The sequence below is a fragment of the Leucoraja erinacea genome, chromosome 28, assembly GCF_028641065.1.
Source record: "Leucoraja erinacea ecotype New England chromosome 28, Leri_hhj_1, whole genome shotgun sequence".
Classification (NCBI taxonomy): Eukaryota; Metazoa; Chordata; class Chondrichthyes; order Rajiformes; family Rajidae; genus Leucoraja; species Leucoraja erinaceus.
In genome coordinates this window covers 32,035,020-32,055,507 of record NC_073404.1, presented here as the reverse complement: position 1 = coordinate 32,055,507, position 20,488 = coordinate 32,035,020, and the positions used below count along the sequence as shown (strand labels likewise).

General features: G+C 42.3%; 1 protein-coding gene across 2 annotated transcripts in view; it reads right to left on the bottom strand.

Annotated features, from left to right (window-relative positions):
• Window positions 1-349: 349 nt before the first annotated feature.
• Window positions 350-20,488, bottom strand: part of tlcd1 (TLC domain containing 1) — a 47,157-nt gene continuing 27,018 nt past the window's right edge. For both annotated transcript variants that reach the window (XM_055658193.1, XM_055658194.1), the window contains one exon: window positions 350-5,732. In XM_055658193.1, the coding sequence (XP_055514168.1) occupies window positions 5,340-5,732 (393 nt within the window). In that variant the 3' untranslated portion in view covers window positions 350-5,339. The remainder of the gene's footprint in view (window positions 5,733-20,488) is intronic.

Genomic DNA, 20,488 nt, shown 5'->3' with positions numbered 1-20,488 from the left:
TTCTGCCTAAAAATGTGGAAGTTTACCTGGCTCCAGTTTAGTACCTACCCACAAGTTCCAGCATTCTCCCTATTCAAAACAATCTTCAAATTTATGAACTTGTGGTCTCAAAATGCTCTTCCACTGTAGCACCAGTCACGTGTCCAGGCTCATTTCCCAACACAAGGTCCAGTATGTTCCCTTCTAGGGTTAGACTATCCACATGCTGTTTCAAGAAACCCTCTTGGGTACATTTCACAAATTCTGCCTTGCCTAAGCCTTTGGCACTGAGTAATACCTGAAATATTTACAATTCCTGTGACCAATGCTCATTTCACAAGGTCACGTATGAAATAATAATGTATTGAAGTTAATAGAATGCAATTTTATTTGTCAAAGATTGTGAAAAACATAGAAAATTTTACATTTTGTCTCTTTTTACACAAGGCAACAAATCCTGTTGGTTGCACCAAAGAATTTAATGAAAGTAGACTCCTCCAGTACATCTATATCCGTAATATTCCAACACTCGCTCAGCACACAGATTAATTAAAAAGGTAAAATTTGTTTCTCACTTGCAAACTAGATTGAAGTGTAACAGTGATGATCATCAGATGGACGATATCCTGTTGATGGGATCATTCATTGATAATCTCATCTGACTGATAGCTTTCGTCTATTTAACCTTTAGTTTTTTTTGATGTACAGTGAATGCAGTCTCTTTAAAATTAGATTTTCCATGATTTACAATAAAGTGAAATCCCAAACAATTACAGATTATAATTAAATGCAATTTTTTATCATAAATCATGAATTTTGTCAAGCTATCATAATGTGCCGTGATTTGCAGCAATCATTTAATATCAATCGGTTATATATGGTCTCAGGGAGAACAGAGTCTGTCCACTTTTATCCATTGGATATCACTGCCTGTCGCATGATAACTAAAAACGATTATCTTGTTTTCAACCAAGAGGATTGGGTGCTGGGCAATCAAAGAGTGAATTAAAAATTGATATGTACACACATGTACACATACAAAGGTAGAAACTGAAACACGCCTAAAAAGATATTTTCATTTCAAAACCATTGAATTTACAAATAGTTATGCTGACAAATCAGACGACACATATAAAATTAGAGTTTCAGGGTTAGAAGGGAGTTTGTGGCTTAGTACACCGTTAAGAGTTTAGCTGCATTTCATTCAACAAGGCGTAGATTTCACACAAAGATAGTTCATCAAATCTTTGATTTGCTATGGCAAAGGTATCAACAGCAGCCCCATGGAGCGGCAATGTCAGGTCCCGTGGAGGAGCTGGGTATAACGCTCGGCAACATCCCGTTACTACACTTCATTCATGCACGTGTGGTAGCATCACTTTCATGGCATGTGGCAAACTGATAGTAGCATCATCCAACCACAAAACCCTGCAGTGTTTGATATAGTTTTAGATTTAGTTTTAGAGATAAAGCGTAGAAACAGGACCTTCTGCTCACTGTCAATGTCAACAATCACCCACACACTAGATCTAGTCCGACACACTAGGGACAATTTACATAAGCCGATGAACTACAAACCTGAGTGTCTTTGGAATGTGGGAGGAAACTGGAGCTCCAGGAGAAAACCCACGTGGTCACAGGTGGAATATACCCGTAGTCAGGATTGAACACAAGTCTTTGTTGCTGTAAGGCAGCAACTCTACTGCTGTGCCGTCAACATATAAAGTGAGGATGTGTCATAAAAATAGTAGTCTTCATTATTATTGAGAATGTTTCTTTGCCATTTGGAGAGAGTGGTTTTGTAACAGATGTTAGATTTAATGTTAACAAAATGGAAGACTTGTGTGTGGGAGCAATTCACCAGAGACCTGAAACACATTTATAAAAAACAGCCAGAGGCTACAGGCAATAATGGAGGGCTGTTCCCCCAGGACAAAGCCCCCAGGGTACCACCACCACCACAGAGGTGTTCCAAGAGCAGTACAAATCCTGCAGCAAACAGTTAACTCAGATTCCCCTCCCAGTTCTTCTTGCTTTATCCAGCTTACTCTTATTGGCAGCCACGTGTCTTCAGGAATGTTTGGCTGCTGAGGCAGAAATTTACTGTTTAGAAAATTTTGGAACAGCAAGAGAGTGCTGATGAAATCCAACCCTGCTGACACTGAGAACACATTTGTCTGCAAATTTGGAAACTACAAAATATAAATTCTGTCCATCTGTTTTATTTCTACAAGATGTAATTGTGAAACAGTAACATTGTGTTTCTGCTGTGATATATGATATCAGTAGGGCTGCCTCAATAACAAACAAGAAATTACCAACCATGCAGCACCTTCTCAATCAACTTGCAACATACTAGAAATGGCTTTAAACCACGGGCTGGAGAATTACACACACTCCTGCTTTCATTCTCAGCACAAATAGGACTGTAGCCCGTTTGCCAAATTAGTACACAAACTGATTGAATATTCTGGTGCTCTCCATTGAAATGTCTCCTAATGCAAGTAATATAAATGTTATCAATTTTAAATTGTAATAGTGCCATTAACACCAAAAGCACTTAATATAATATGATGTTATGAGGTCCTCTGCAGAAGGACAGCAACCACAGAATGGAATTTCATTGGTGAATAAACCAGAAGTTGACAGCAGTTGACATTTCACTGTTGACATACACTTTTTTTCTTAAGTTGTGGGATGTTTTATCAAAGTTTATAAAATGAGTTAGAAGCCGCTGCTAATTTATGAGTAGCACTCCTAACCATCCCCTGCTGGAAGACGCACTCGGGCTTTGAACATTGGCAAATTTATTATTATTGCCATAAATAGGTATGAATAAATTGCTCAGTGGATTTCCTACCATTATATTGCTCACAATCCTGGAATGTATCGATGTTTTAGTTAATCCAACCAGCTTTACAACGGATAGCTAGCAGTGATTTTAATGCTAAAGAATAAGAAATGTCTAGCCAATGGCAAAACAGTTATGTGCACAAAGACACTTCTCAAAGCCAATTTTTAACTTTAATTTAAAAAATTGAATAATCTTCCATTTCCATTCTCAACATCCTTTCCGGGCAGAGTCTGTCCAAAGTTCTGCTGAATACTCAAATCTGAAAATTGACAAGTGTCATTGGAGCTGTGATGTGCTCCTCCCTCGCCAAAGCCTTGCTATCCAGGGTCCACATCTGCAGCCATACGGAGGGGCCACAGTGTGGGCATATTAATTGATGCAAGCTGCCCCAAACCTGCTGTACATTTGACACACACCATTACTGGATAGCTATCATCAGTGTTACTTTGCTGCCTTAAACCAGGAATGCAATGAATCCCCAACATCACAGTAGAGATTGGTCCAGAGATTGGGTACCAGATCAAAATTCCTTATTGATTTACCAGATAAAAGGTGTTTTAACTTTCAGAGGAACTCAATGAGACCTCTTTAAATGTATTATTGCACTCTTTTACTTCCCATGTTACTGTGAATTATATGAAAACATTCACGTAACGTTTAACCTAACAATTACAGCACAAAGTGTTTTTTTCGTTAAAGTTCCTACCCAATCTAGCCATATTGGCTAACAAAGAATAATACATAGTCAGTAGTCACCCTGGCTGTGTTATGTTCTCCTTTTCTGGAGTAGCCATGTCATTGCCTTTACATACATCACATTAAAATGCAACCTTGTACAAACGCCAATGTTAACATGTAAGTAATTTTACTCCAGTACTTATAATTTATTTATTTGCCTCTGTACTCCACAATTTGAGATTTGTAATTGAAATAATCACATGTGGGTAAAGTGCACATTGTCAGATTTTATTAAAGTGTATTTTTATACATTTTGGTTTCACCATGTAGAAATTACTGCTGTGTTTATACATAGTTCCCCCCCATTTCAGGGCATCATAATGTTTGGGACACATGGCTTCACAGGTGTTCAGGTGTGTTTAATTGCCTCCATAATGCAGGTATAAGAGAGCTCTCAGCACCTAGTCTTTCCATCACCTTGGGAAACTTTTATTGCTGTTTATCAACATGAGGCTAAAGTTGTACCAATGAAAGTCAAAGAAGCCATTATGAGACAGAGAAAGCCAACCCTTACGCTTACAAAATCAACTGTTTGGAACATCATTAAGAAGATAGAGAGCACTGGTGAGCTTACTAATCGCAAAGAGACTGGCAGGCCAAGGAAGACCTCCACAGCTGATGACAGAAGAATTCTCTCTTTAATTAAGAAAAATCTCCAAACACCTGTCGGACAGATCAGAAACACTCTTCAGGTGTGGATTTGTCAATGACCACTGCCCACAGAAGACTTCATGAACAGAAATACAGAGGCTGCACTGCAAGATGCAAACCACTGGATAGCTGCAAAAATAGGATGGCCAAGTTACAGTTTGCCAAGAAGTATTTAAAAGAGCAACCACAATTCTGGAAAAAGGCCGTGTGGACAAATGAGACGAAGATTAACATTTCAGAGTAATCGCAAGAGCAAGGTATGGAGGAGAGAAGGAACTGTCCAAGATCCAAAGCATACCACCTCATCTGTGTAACATGGTGGTGGGCATGTATGGCGTGGGCATGTATGGTTGCTGAAGGTACTGGCTCACTTATCTTCATTGATGATACAACTACTGATGGTAGTAGCATAATGAATTCTGAAGTGTATAGATACATCCTATCTGCTCAAGTTCAAACAAATGCCTCAAAACTCATTGGCCGGCAGTTCATTCTACAGCAAGACAATGGCCACAAACATACTGCTAAAGCACCAAAGGAGTTTTTCAATGCTAAAATATTAACATTTCTTGAGTGGCCAAGTCAATCACCCGATCTGAACCCAATTGAGCATGCCTTTTATATGCTGAAGAGAAAACTGAAGGGGACTAGCCCCCAAAACAAGCATAACATAAACTAAAGATGGCTGCAATGCAGGCCTGGCAGAGCATCACCAGAGAAGACACCCAGCAACTGGTGATGTCCATGAATCGCAGACTTCAGGCAGTCATTGCATGCAAAGGATATGCAACAAAATACTAAACATAACTATTTTCATTTACATGACATTATTGTGTCCCAAAATTATGGTGCCTGAAATGGGGGGACTATGTATAAACACTGCTGTCATTTCTACATGGTGAAACCAAAATGAGTAATAATACCCTAAAAATACCCTCTGACAATGTGCACTTTAACCACATGTGATTTTTTTTCCATTACGAATTGTGGAGTACAGAGGCAAATAAATAAATGATAGGTCTTTGTTCGAAACATTATGGAGGGCACTGTAGTTCACACAGATTAATTCAACAATTTTGTTTTTGTTGCAAACCTTGGTTTCAAAAGCTGGGGTCTTTTAATCATCCACAAACTTTGTGTTATTGTTTCCATTCTGTAAGCAGTGTTTCGGCTTACTGAAGAAATCTGTACGGATCAGGCGACAGAAGTAAACCAGGATCATGATGTTGACCGAATTCAAGGACAGATTGATGTAGGCGGCATGCGGGAGGGCTCCAAGACTCTTCAGCATAAACCAAGTGAGGTAAAACTGGGGTGAGAGTCGAAAAACAATGTAGGTGAAAACATTGATATACTTATTGTAGTGGTAGAGCAGAGAGCCCTGTGCATTTGCCAGCTTCAGGAGCAGTCGGGCATGGAGGAAGATACTGTTTACTTCAACAAACAAGGCAATGACAGCTCCAGCCACGTAGCGTTGGGTCAGGACTATATACAGGAAGGTGGAAATCACCTGGGGAGCAAAGAAAAATCATCGTTAGATGCCAGCTGATGTATTTTTGCACATTTCAGGTCATCAGGTTCAAATAATTTCCATCAATTCAACAACTTGGAACATTAACTGCTTTCCTCTGCACAAAATAACTCAGAATGTGTGTCTGTAGTTAGGATCTATACTATTTATACTATTTATACTACTATACACCTGTACCAATCCGGGCTATTTTATTACAATTTTTGAGTGGAGGTCAAATAAATAGCGATATCTTCACAAATTATATACCTAGGATTATAATTTACATTTCACACACATCCTGTTCCATTGAAGAGCCTGATATATAATTGTAAGCAGGAAGAACAATTATACACAACATTTAGTTTGTTATTTACATTTAAAAGGTTTATTGTCAGTAATAGGCTTCAGAGGCAACTGAATTGATACTAATAATATTTTTGATATTCCTCTTCAGCACCTCAGATTTGCTTCATCGGTAACAAGTCCTCTAGGATTCAATATAAAATACTCAAATCTGTAAAGTCAAAATTACTTAATCAAAATGATCCAACCTATCATTACGTATTCAAATTGCAATTCTGTTACATCATTTGCATTTTCAAAAATTAACCTGAGGTAGTTAAATTTTTTGCCCCAAAATACAAATTGTCAGTTATCTTTCCACAACACAAATTTGAAAAGATCGTTCGAGTATAAAAATATTAATTACATTGCTGTCTGCGTTCACAGTTCAAATGCACACACACATGAATTTCACACACCAACTATAATGTGATTTATAACATAATTTATGTGAAATCATTCACTGAGCTGGAAGTCAGTTATTTTGCTCGGCAGGAGTATCACAATCGTGCAGTCCTTTTAATCCACGAACAATACCCTGGCATATCTTTACCGTGGTTTAACTCTACATTGTGAGCACATACTCTCCATCTTCTCACATTCTTCCCTTCCCTCCATTGACGAACTGTACACTACAAGGGCTAGGAAGCGAGCGGGCAAGATCATCTCTGACCCCTCTCACCCTGGCCACCAACTCTTTGAATTACTTCCCTCTGGAAGGCCACTCCGGACTGTCAAAGCTGCCACAGCCAGACATAAAAACAATTTTTATCCACGAGTAGTTGCTCTACTCAACAGCCAAAAATCTGTAGCCTCCCTTTGATCGGTTATTTTCTTGGTTCACATGCTTGATCAATGGTGTTTTATCATTAATATTTTATTATTATTAATGTTTAGTGTTTTCTGAGTCATTCATAACTGTCACTGTATGTCATGTTGTTATTTGTGGGCGGAGCACCAAGGCAAATTCCGTGTATGTGAATACTTGGCCAATAAACTTACTTACTTACTTCTCATGTGACATAGGAAGAGGACATTTGGCCCATCTGGTGTTTGCAAGCTCTCAGACTAATCCTATCAATCTCATTCCCTAACTTATTTATCTGCAATCAACCCTAGGCCCATAAATGACCCCAACACTTCCCACCTACACTAGAAGCAATTCACAGTAGTCACTAACCCAGCTACTGGATGCCAGGGTGGGGGGGGGGGTGGGGGGGGGATGCTCACAGAGTCACAGAATGTGTAAGTACCCAGTGCTCAAGGCCAATCGGACCAGGTGGATGGAATTGTGAGGCAGCAGTACAAACTGCTGTGCCACCATGCCACCCATACACATTCAATTATGCTCAGAGTTCTGCATAACTCTGCGTATAATTCTGTGTTAAAAGCTCTCTTGAAACGTTAGGATAATGTTCATAATGAGATGAAAAATTCCAATGCTTCTATTTTTCAACAGTAAAATCTCTGGAGATTGTTGGAGAATATTTTACTGGATTGTTTACACAGCAGCATAGGTCTGATCTGCAACAAATTGTGATTACATCAGCGGCAACTTGTGTTTGATATTTACTGCTGCCTGTCAGTCTGAAGAAGGGTCTTCTTATAAATGTGAGGTTATCCATTTTGGTGGCAAAAACAGGAAAGCAGACTATTATCTAAATGGTGGCCGATTGGGAAAGGGGGAGATGCAGCGAGACCTGGGTGTAATGGTACACCAGTCATTGAAGGTAGGCATGCAGGTGCAGCAGGCAGTAAAGAAAGCGAATGGTATGTTAGCTTTCATTGCAAAAGGATTTGAGTATAGGAGCAGAGAGGTTCTAATGCAGTTGTACAGGGTCTTGGTGAGACCACACCTGGAGTATTGCGTACAGTTTTGGTCTCCAAATCTGAGGAAGGACATTATTGCCATAGAGGGAGTGCAGAGACGGTTCACCAGACTGATTCCTGGGATGTCAGGACTGTCTTATGAAGAAAGACTGGATAGACTTGGTTTATACTCTCTAGAATTTAGAAGATTGAGAGGGGATCTTATAGAAACTTACAAAATTCTTAAGGGGTTGGACAGGCTAGATGCAGGAAGATTGTTCCCGATGTTAGGAAAGTCCAGGACAAGGGGTCACAGCTTAAGGATAAAGGGGAAATCCTTTAAAACCGAGATGAGAAGAACTTTTTTCACGCAGAGAGTGGTGAATCTCTGGAACTCTCTGCCACAGAGGGTAGTTGAGGCCAGTTCATTGGCTATATTTAAGAGGGAGTTAGATGTGGCCCTTGTGGCTAAAGGGATCAGGGGGTATGGAGAGAAGGCAGGTACGGGATACTGAGTTGGATGTTCAGCCATGATCATATTGAATGGCAATCAGGCTCGAAGGGCCGAATGGCCTACTCCTGCACCTAATTTCTATGTTTCTATGTTTCTATGGTCTCAATCCGAAACGTCTCCTATTCCCTTCCTCCAGAGATGCTGTCTGACTCGCTGATTCCTCCAACTTTTTGTGTCTATCTTCGATGAGAGCTGGAGCTGGGTTTGAACTGGGACGTCAACACCTGGAGTGGCTGGAGGAGTGCTCAACTGGCCTCTCTGGAAGAAGCATTTATATTCCCACCTGTGACACTGATTGTGATCAGGTGCTTATATCTGGAGTAAAGACCAAGCCCTGCGCAAGCCCCTCAGAGTTACAGACAAGAAACATAAAATTGCGAAAGTAATGCTGAATTACTACTTAATGCCTAACTTGCAAACATTAATGGGCACAGGAGTCTCATGGTATGAGGGTAACTTTTTAAATGACACAAACTCTTTTCTCACACTTTGAAAACATTTTGTATCTGCTGATATTTTTATCAAATAAACATCTATCCTGAAGCAACTGTAACAGAAGGTTTTAGCTGATTGACATAGAGCACTGACATGAAAAAAACCTGGGGACAGCACAGGTGTGGGTGCACACAGGTACACAAATATTGAGCCTTTGTTCCCCTGGGGTGTGGCAAGGCAGTTCCTGCAGCAATAAGTGTTTTGCTTCCTCTGAGCAAATCTTGCCACCAGCAGATCAGGGAGGAATGACACAGGGGTTGGGTTTGATCTGGAGGAACCTTGGCTTTTCCTGACAGTAATCATTCCAGTTGTCCACCAGGTGATTTCTACTTACATCAGTCTGAAGAAGGGTCTCGACGTCACCTATTCCTTCGCTCCATAGATGCTGCCTCACCCGCTCAGTTTCTCCAACATTTTTATCTACCTTCTACTTACATCAGGACATTTCTCATGCCTTCATCATTTTGACAACTTAGAAATGCGTGGTCCCAACAGGATCATCTTTACTTTTTTATCTTTGTCTACATACCTCCAACTCCCATTCTTGAATGAAGACCCAACCAGTTCTCAACTAACATTCCCTTCGCTGACAGAACTTGCTATTATCATCAACGAGGGGTTGGTCGGGCTACCAGTATTGCAGCAAGCGAGTAGGGGTGCTGAAGGTGGCCCGGGGGGCTTGCAGGGCAGTGCTGCTCCCCACCATCATCACCACCAGGACAGCATGCTGCCCGAGGTTGATGCGCTGTGGGGCCACACGTACGGAGACTGCAGCCGGTCCAAAAGCGGCTCCACCAGCCGTGGGCAGCTCTGGAAGGGGGGGGGGGGGGGGGAGTTAGGGTTAAGGTTAGCATTTTCCTGTCAGTGGAAGATGCCTTAGCCTTCCCCCAGCCTAGCACTGCCCCAGTCCAACTTTGGCCATGACCCCCACTCAGCACACTGCGACAGTCTCATTAAAAATAAAAACCTCACAATTATATTCATTATATTATTTGTATATAATATAATTATACATAAATATATATGATTAGTCATATTCACGAGTCATGTATATATATCTATATATCTATCTATCTATTAATATATAAAACTCTCGTGCCATCCGACCGGTTGCCGTCCGGCTGCCTTTCTGCCTTTTGATTCGTTCCATCGTGTGATGTCACAATGCCCAATGCTTGCAGATGTCCAATTGGAATGGCCGATGCTCGCAGATGTCCAATCGGAATGGATCCATTTACATGTACGGTTGCCGGCTGCATTTCTTCCTTTGATTCCTTGCCACGCCGAATCCAGATGCACAATCGCCGAGATCTTTTCCATTTCGGTAGAGATTTCACTTTTCTTTCTAAGTATCCGCTCCTCATTACATTTCGTCGTGTTTAAGTACACGCTTTTAATCAAATCCTTCTCCCCCACCCGCCAATATTTCAAAAACTGGCTTCTCACCCATAGAAGCAGCCATTTGGGTAGACATTTCACTTTTCATTCCAACTATCCACTCCTCATTAGATTTTGTTATGTTTATGTCCACATTTTTCATTAAATCCTTCTCCCCCCCCCCCCAACTCACTAATTTTGTCGCCTCCTGCTGGCCAGCAACCATAACGGCTGCTGGCGCCCGCATCTCGCCTCAAAGACGCCATTTAAAACCAGCCGCACTGCTCATTCCTGAGCCGCTTGAGTTGGAGGACCACGTCTCCCATGGGGGCTACGGGTAGGGAACGGCTGCGTTTGGGGAGCAGACCCAACGGGTCTGCCCTTGGTCTAGTATATCTATAAAACTCTGTGCCTGACGTCTGGCTGCCTTTCTGCCTTTTGATTCATGCCCAATACTCGCAGATGTCCAATCGGAACGGCCGCTGCTCGCAGATGTCCAATCGGAACGGCCACTGCTCGCAGATGTCCAATCGGAATGGCCGATGCTCGCAGATGTCCAATCGGAATGGATCCTTTTACTTTCTTCCTTTGATTCACTGCCACGCCGAATCCAGACGCTCAATCTCCCAGATCTTTTCCATTTTGGTGGAGATTTCGCTTTTCTTTCTAAGTATCCGCTCCTCATTACATTTCGTCGCCTTTAAGTACACGTTTTTAATCAAATCCTTCCCCCCCCCCCCCCACTCACTCATTTTGTCGCCTCCTGCTGGCCAGCGACCATAACGGCTGCTGGCGCCCGCATTTCAACCTCAAGAGACGCCATTTAATTCGGCCTTTCAAGAACGGCTTCAGTTCAAGGACCACGTCTCCCGTGGGGGCTGCGGGTAGGGAACGGCTACGGGTAGGGAATGACTGCGTTGGAGGAGCAGACCCAACGGGTCTGCCATTGGTCTAGTATGGTATAATAATATATGGTTTAAAGAGACTGCAACACGGAAATAGGCTCCCCATGGTGTAATATGGGCATTGGACACCAGATGGCGCTTACTTTTTCGATCTCATTTGCTGATTAGTTTAATTAATTAATGTGCAACTTTTGGCACTGACGAGTTATGACTTCCTTCTCGATTATATTTTATCTAAATCTGTGCAAAATTTCATGTAGTTCCGAGACATGGGTCACGAAAGTTGATTTCTAGACACATTTTTGATGCTCGGCCCACAGCCTAGAAAGCCAATGGCATGTTGGCCTTCATTGTGAGAGGTTTTGAGATTAGGTGCAAGGAGGTCCCACTGCAGTTGTACAGGGCCCTGGTGAGACCGCATTTGGAGTATTGTGTGCAATTTTGGTCACCTAATTTAAGGAAGGACATTCTTGCTATTGAGGGAGTGCAGCGTAGGTTCACCAGGTTAATTCCCGGGTTGGCGGGACTGACATATGATGAAAGAATGGGTCGACTGGGCTTGTATTCACTGGAAGTTAGAAGGATGTAAAGGGATCTTATGGAAACATATAAAATTCTTAGAGGATTGGACAGGGTAGATGCAGGAAAAATGTTCCCGATGTTGGGGGAGTCCAGAACCAGGGGTCACAGTTTAAGAATAAGGGGTTCACAACTCTCACCCATCTGTAAATGTGAAATTCTCTGCCACAGAATGCAGCGGAGGCCAATTCACTGGATGTTTTCAAGAGAGTTAGATTTAGCTATTAGGGCTAACGGAACCAAGGGATATATGGGGAAAAAGCGGAACTCATTTTGGATGATCAGCCATGATCAGATTGAATGGCTGTGCTGGCTCAAAGGGACGAATGGCCTACTTCTCCACCCATTCTCTATGTTTCTATTCAAATGAACAGGCGACATCTGTAAAATGTCATGCAAGATAGACTGAATAGTTGTCTTTTAAGCACATTTACCAATTTATCGACTGCCGAGCAGCGAGAAGTTGCTGCGTGAGGTGTCCTGACAACAGAGTAACTCGGGTTCACTGGAGGCTGAACAATGGAGTCAGTGTGAAAGTACCGAGAACAATTTAAAGCTGTAGTACCAAGGACGGTGCAATTCTGTACCAGCGAGCTATTCATTTGTGCAGCCTTGGGTAAGTCACGCAGCTGGGTCCACAGGAACACAATTCACTTAAATTAAATGCTGTGGGTGGAGTGACATTTGAAACACCCTGCTGTTTATTTTCTCCACTTTAACTCTGCCTCCTTCAGTACATTCTCATTAGTAAATTTAGCGGGTATTTGGATTTGCAGTACGTGTCTGGGAATCATCTTTGCCCTTACAAATATTTATCACATGCTTTGGTTTGGTCCAAATTATTCTAAATCGTATGGAGAAACATGTATTAACATCTCTAGCAATTTGCAATCCTTGCTTTTGTTTGTTAGTGTGGGAGGTTTGGGTGAAGGTCTTACATTATATGAATGTGAATATGTATATTTTTAAAAGCAATAATTCCATAATTAAGCACTGAAAAGATATAGTTTTGTTTTAAATTGGGAATATTCATTTTGTAGATGTTCCTTTCTGGGCATCAGTCATGAATGCCGATTACCATGTACATTATTCTGAGAATCTAAATACATCTTATGATTGGTGCTAGCTTCATACGTAATTCACGCAAGCCTTCACAGCTTGGAGCTCGAAACTCCATGGCATCTGCACAATCTTAGAACCCAATATATTTTACACTTTGTGACTGGCACTCAGACTTGTCTAGAAATTCACCACTTGGTGGTTGCACTGGGATAGAAGTGGAATGTGTTTGACAGAGTCCAAGTGGGAACACCACCACTAGAAGTGGAGTGTGTTTGACATGCAAGGTCCATGTGTCAACACCGCCATAGAACATATTTAGCACCACTGAGTGAATTACCAGGCAATACAGTTTCAAACCCTATAAATAGTATTTCCATTTCCTTTAACTCAATCTCAAAATACCCAATGAATCTTAGAAACAAACACATGAATGGTGGGGGTTCTTCAAACATACGTGGCTGTGTTGTAAAATTCAATTAAGCACAATGAATGGATGGATGAGTGGAATTGGCATTTCTATGGAGGGATACAGTGTGGAAACAGACCCTTCAGCCCATCTTGCCCACACCGGCCAACATGTCTCAGCTGCACTAATCCCACCCGCCTGTGTTTGGTCCATATCCCTCCAAATCTGTCCTTTTCATGTGCCTGTCTAACTGTTTCTTAAAACATTGGGATAGACCCAGCCTCAACTACCTCCTCTAGCAGCTTGTTCCATACACCCACCATCTTTTGTGTGAAAAAGTTACCCTTCAGATTCCTATTAAATAATTCCCCTTCACCTTAAGCCTATGTCCCCTGGTCCTCAATTCACCTACTCTGGGCAAGAGACTATGTGCATCTACCCGATCTATTCCTCTCATGATTTTATATACCTCTATAAGATCACCCCTCATCCTCCTGTGTTCCAGGGAATAGTGTCCCAGCCAACTCAACCTCTCCCTACAGCTCACTTCCTCTCGTCCTGACAACACTCTCGTAAATATTCTTTGTATCCTTTCCAGCTTGACAACATTTTTCCTATAACATCGTTCCCAGAACTGAACACAGTAGTCTAGTTGCGATCTCACCAAGGTCTTATACATCTGCAGCATGACCTCCCAACCTCAATACTCAACATTCTGACTGATGAGGGCCAATGTAGCAATGTCACCTTTGGGAACTTTTAAACATCATTAAGAAGAAAGAGAGCACTGGTGAGCTTACTAATTGCAAAGGGACTGGCATGTCAAGGAAGACCTCCACAGCTGATGACAGATGAATTGATGATACTACTGATGGTAGTAGCATAATAAAGTCTGAAGTGTATAGATACATCCTATCTGTTCAAGTTTAAACAAATGCCTCAAAACTCATTGGCCGGCGGTTCATTCTACAGCAAGGCAATAATCCCAAACATACTGCTAAAGCAACAAATCTAAAAAATGGTCAATTCTTGAGTGGCCAAGTCAATCACCTGATCTGAACCCAATTGAGCATGCCTTTTACATGCTGAAGAGGAAACTGAAGGGGACTAGCCTCCAAAACAAGCATAATCTAAAGATGGCTGCAATACAGGCCTGGCAGAGCATCACCAGAGAAGACACCTAGCAACTGGTAATGTCCATGAATCACAGACTTCAAGCAGTCATTGCATGCAAAGGATATGCAACAAAATACTAAACATGACTACGTTCATTTACATGACATTGCTGTCCCCCAAATATTATGGTGCCCTGAAATGGGGGGACTATGTATAAACACAGCTGTAATTTCTACATGGTGAAACCAAAATGTATAAAAATGGCCTTTATTAAAATCTGACAATGTGCACTTTAACCACATTTGATTTTTTCTATTACAAATCTCAAATTGTGGAGTACAGGGGCAAATAAATAAATGATGGGTCTTTGTCCCAAACATTATGGAGGGCACTGTTTGTTTTCATCCAAATCATTGATGTATATGACAAACAATAACAGGCCCAGCACCGAACCCTGAAGCACACCATATGTCACAGGCCTCCAGTCTGAGAAGCAACCTTCCACCATCACCCTCTGCTTCCTTCCAAAAAGCCAATCTTCCATCCACTCAGCTGCCCTCCTTGTATCCCATACGATCTAACCTTCCAGAGCGGCCTACCATGCGGAACCTTGCGATTGGAAAATTGCCAATATCACCCCACTGTACAAGAAGGGAGAAAAGCAGAAGAGCAGAAAATATAGGCAGGTTAGCCTGACTTCGGTGGTTGGTAAGAATTTAGAGTCAATTATAAAGGATGAGGTTACGCAGTACTATGGAAATTCACGATAAAATAGGCCGAAGTCCTGCCTGACATTGTTTGAGGAAGTTAAGAGCAGAACAGACAGAGGGGAGGCTGTAGATGTTGTTTACCTAGATTTTCAGATGGCCTTTCAATAAGGTGCCGTGAGCTAGGCTGCTAGGGAAGATGAGAGCCCATGGTATTAAAGAGAAGATACTAGCATGGATAGAGGGTCAGCTGCCAGTGACTAGTGGAGTTCCGCAAGGGTTGGTGCTGGGGCCGCTTCTCTTCACATTGAATATTAATGATTTGGATAAGCGGATTGCAGGCTGTGACCAAATTTGTAGATGATGCTCAGACAGGTGGAGGGCAGGCAATGTAGAGGCAGCAAGGACTACAGAATATAGAGAGAATCCAGAAATCGGAAGTGCAAAGGAACTTGGGAGCGCTGGTGCAGGACTCTCAAAAAGTTAATTTGCAAGTCGAATCGGTAGTAAGGAAGGCAAATTCAATGCTGGCATTTACATCAAGAAAACTGGAATACAAAATCAGGGATGTAATGCTTAGACTCTTTAAGGCACTGGTCAGGCCACATTTGTAGTACTGTGAGCAAAATTGGGCCCCATATCTGAGGAAGGATGTGCTGGCTCTGGAGAGGGTCCAGAGGAGGTTTACAAGAAAGATTCCAGGAATGAGTGGGTTAGCATATGATGAGCACTGGGCCTGTACTCGCTGGAAGGTTGAGGGGTGAGGGGTGACCTCATTGAAACTTATAGAATGATGAAAGGCCTGGATAAAGTGGATGTGGAAAGGATGTTTCCACTGATGGGAGAGTCTAGGTCATAGTCTCGGAATTAAAGGACGTTCTTTTAGAAAGGAGGTGAGGTGGAACTTCTTCAGTGAGAGGGTTGTTAATCTGTGGAACACATTGCCACAGAAGGCTGTGGAGGCCAAATCAGTAGATATTTTTAAGGCAGAGATAGACAAATTCTTGATTAGAACAGGTGTCAAGGGTTATGGGGAGAAGGCAGGAAAATGGGGTTAGGAGGCAGAGATCAGCCATGATTGAATGGCGCAGTGGACTCGATGGGTCGAATGTCCTAATTCTACTCCTATAACTTGTGAACCTTGTCGAATGTCTCACTGAAATCCATGTATATAACATCTACAGTTCCGCCCTTATGGAACTTTTTGATCACATCTTTAAAAAACAATCAGATTTGTGAGACACGACCTCTCACGTACAAAACCATACTGACTATCCCTAATCAGCCCTTGTCCATCCAAATGCCTGTATAACCTATCCCTCAGAATACTCTGTAGTAAGTTTCCAACTACAGATGTTAAGCTCACTGGCCTATAGTTCCCAGCATTTTCCCTGCAGCTCAATTAAAGACGACGTGTATATTTCAACCAGGGCTTCCGCAATTTTCTCTCTAGTTTCCCGCAATGTCCTTGGATATCTGATTAGGCCCTGGAGATTTGTCTACCTTCATACACAATAGTACCTTCAACACCTCTATGATCTAATGCTTGAAACCATCATGCACAGCTCCCTATCAATGGTGTAATCAGTCCTGCTGAAATGACATCTGCATTTCAGACTGAAACTCGGGGCACAGGATCAGAGTCGGTCATTTAGCCCTTCATCCCCATTCTAACATTTAATGTAACCATGGCTGACCCATTTCCTGACTCCATCCACTTACTGGCTTCAACCATTCATTATAGAACTGCTACTTTGAAATTTAGGACAAAAAGGAGAAGATAAGTTAAAGCAAATGTAGGTCCCTTGCAGTCAGAATCAGGTGAGTTGATCATGGGGAACAAGGATATGGCGGACCAATTGAATAACTACTTTGGTTCCGTCTTCACTAAGGAAGACATAAATAATTTGCTGGAAATAGCAGGGGACCGCGGGTCAAAGGAGTTGGAGGAATTGAGTGAAATCCAGGTTAGCCGGGAAGTGGTGTTGGGTAAATTGAATGGATTAAAGGCCGATAAATTCCCAGGGCCAGATAGGCTGCATCCCAGAGTACTTAAGGAAGTAGCTCCAGAAATAGTGGATGCATTAGTAATAATCTTTCAAAACTCTTTAGATTCTGGAGTAGTTCCTGAAGATTGGCGGATAGCAAACGTAACCCCACTTTTTAAGAAGGGAGGGAGAGAGAAAATGGGGAATTACAGACCAGTTAGTCTAACATCGGTAGTGGGGAAACTGCTAGAGTCAGTTATTAAAGATGGGATAGCAGCACATTTGGAAAGTGGTGAAATCATTGGACAAAGTCAGCATGGATTTACGAAAGGTAAATCATGTCTGACGAATCTTACAGAATTTTTCGAGGATGTAACTAGTAGCGTGGATAGGGGAGAACCAGTGGATGTGGTGTATCTGGACTTCCAGAAGACTTTCGACAAGGTCCCACATAAGAGATTAGTATACAAACTTAAAGTACACGGCATTGGGGGTTCAGTATTGATGTGGATAGAGAACTGGCTGGCAAACAGGAAGCAAAGAGTAGGAGTAAACGGGTCCTTTTCACAATGGCGGGCAGTGACTAGTGGGGTACCGCAAGGCTCAGTGCTGGGACCCCAGCTATTTACAATATATATTAATGATCTGGATGAGGGAATTGAAGGCAATATCTCCAAGTTTGCAGATGACACTAAGCTGGGGGGCAGTGTTAGCTGTGAGGAGGATGCTAGGTGAATTGGATAGGCTGGGTGAGTGGGCAAATGTTTGGCAGATGCAGTATAATGTGGATAAATGTGAGGTTATCCATTTTGGTGGCAAAAACAGGAAAGCAGACTATTATCTAAATGGTGGCCGATTAGGAAAAGGGGAGATGCAGCGAGACCTGGGTGTCATGGTACACCAGTCATTGAAAGTAGGCATGCAGGTGCAGCAGGCAGTGAAGAAAGCGAATGGTATGTTAGCTTTCATAGCAAAAGGATTTGAGTATAGGAGCAGGGAGGTTCTACTGCAGTTGTACAGGGTCTTGGTGAGACCACACCTGGAGTATTGCGTACAGTTTTGGTCTCCAAATCTGAGGAAGGACATTATTGCTATAGAGGGAGTGCAGAGAAGGTTCACCAGACTGCTTCCTGGGATGTCAGGACTGTCTTATGAAGAAAGACTGGATAGACTTGGTTTTTATACTCTCTAGAATTTAGGAGATTGAGAGGGGATCTTATAGAAACTTACAAAATTCTTAAGGGGTTGGACAGGCTAGATGCAGGAAGATTGTTCCCGATGTTGGGGAAGTCCAGAACTAGGGGTCACAGCTTAAGGATAAGGGGGAAATCCTTTAAAACCGAGATGAGAAGAACTTTTTTCACACAGAGAGTGGTGAATCTCTGGAACTCTCTGCCGCAGAGGGTAGTTGAGGCCAGTTCATTGGCTATATTTAAGAGGGAGTTAGATGTGGCCCTTGTGGCTAAGGGGATCAGAGGGTATGGAGAGAAGGCAGGTACGGGATACTGAGTTGGATGATCAGCGTGATCATATTGAATGGCGGTGCAGGCTCGAACGGCCGAATGGCCTACTCCTGCACCTAATTTCTATGTTTCTATAAAGTCCTTTAATATTAAAATACAATTTTAGTTGCTCTGAAGAACAACAGCCTTTAACATCTTTATTATACATTGCAAATTTTACCCTGCAAAACATCCTCCTAAATGATTGCAGTTAATTACATCAGGCCCAGCTGCATGAAGCAAGCAAAGCAAACAGTCCACAATCAACGTCCCTCACCCTCAGCCAGCCAGGCACGTAGGCCAAACCTGCCCTAGTGCTACAGTGCGAAAATAATGGAGAAAACATTCAGCAAAGGCCCTGGATCATCCAAGACTAGCTAATGCTTAATACACAACAATAGATGTGTCTGGAGCTTTGATGATTGCCATCTGGTTGAACTTGTTGGCCTCCCGTCCCCACAAGAATAAGCAACATATCCAGAATGTTGGCACAGTATTCACAATAATCCACAGATCACTTAGTGGTGTTATCATCTTTGGAACTGTTTAAATTGTGTGTTATTTCTAATTCCAAAGAAACATTGGAAAAATAGCAAGGACTCTAATATTTTATGTCATTTTTCAAAATAACTACAATCTTATAATAACCGAAGAAGGGTTTCGGCCCGAAACGTTGCCTATTTACTTCGCTCCATAGATGCTGCTGCACCCGCTGAGTTTCTCCAGCTTTTTTGTGTACCTTATAATAACCCAACTTGATGTGTTCTTTTTTTAATTCTTTACCTTCTGAGCTGCCAACATGTTAATTCTAAACGGATTCCTCAATTATTGGACCAAATGGTTCAACAACTTGCACAACAAAATCATTGCAGAATGTTGTAGGGTGCAGAGACAACAAAAGAGACATAACATAATCCTCCGAATTTTCCGCCACCTCCAATGGGATCCCACCACCAGCCACATTTTCCCAACTACACTTCTTTCCTCCTTCCACGGAGACCGTTCCCTCCGCAACTCCCTGGTTAACTCATCCCTTCCCTGCAAAACCATCCTCTCCCCATGTACCTTCCCCTGGAACCGCAGGAGATGCAACACCTGTCGCTCTATCTCCTCCCTCAACTCTGTCCAGGGACCCCGACAGTCCTTCCAGGTTAGGCAGAGGTTCACTTGCACCTCCTCCAACCTCATCTAATCTATCCGTTGTTCAGGATGTAGACTCTTGTACATGGGCGAGACCAAACGTAGACTGGGTGATCGTTTCACTGAACACCTTCGTTCAGCCCGCATGAACTAACCTGATCTCCCGGTTGCTGGACACTTTAATTCTCCTTCCCATTCCTACACAGACCTTTCTGTCTCCTCCATTGTCAGAGTGAGGCTAAATGCAAATTGGTGGTAAAACATCTCATATTTCGCTTGGGCAACTTACAGCCCAGTGGTATGAATATTGATTTCTCTCACTTCAGGTAGCCCCGGCATTCCCTCTCTCTCTATCCCTCCTCCACCCAAGTCGCACTAGCTTCTCGTTTTCACCCTACAAACAGCTAACAATGGCCTATTTCCTTTAACCGTTACTTTTTTGCATATCTTTCATTCATTGTTCTTTATCCACATCACTGTCAGTATTTCTCGTTTCTCTTATCCTTAACCAGTCTGAAGAAGGGTCTCGACCCAAAACGCCACCCATTCCTTCTCTCCACAGATGCTGCCTGTCCCACTGAGTTACACCAGTTTTTTGTGTCTATCTTCGGTTTAAACCAACATCTGCAGTTCCTTCTTACACAAAAGAGACTGCCAGTGGTAGACATTTGTTTTGGAGAGCAGGTTTGAATCAAGGGTGTAGCGTGAATACATCTCCAATATTGTGCTCTAGGGAGAATAATTAAAAATTCACACTGCAAGCCTCATCCAATTTTTATTTTAAATACATTTTGGAGAACTCTTCACAGGC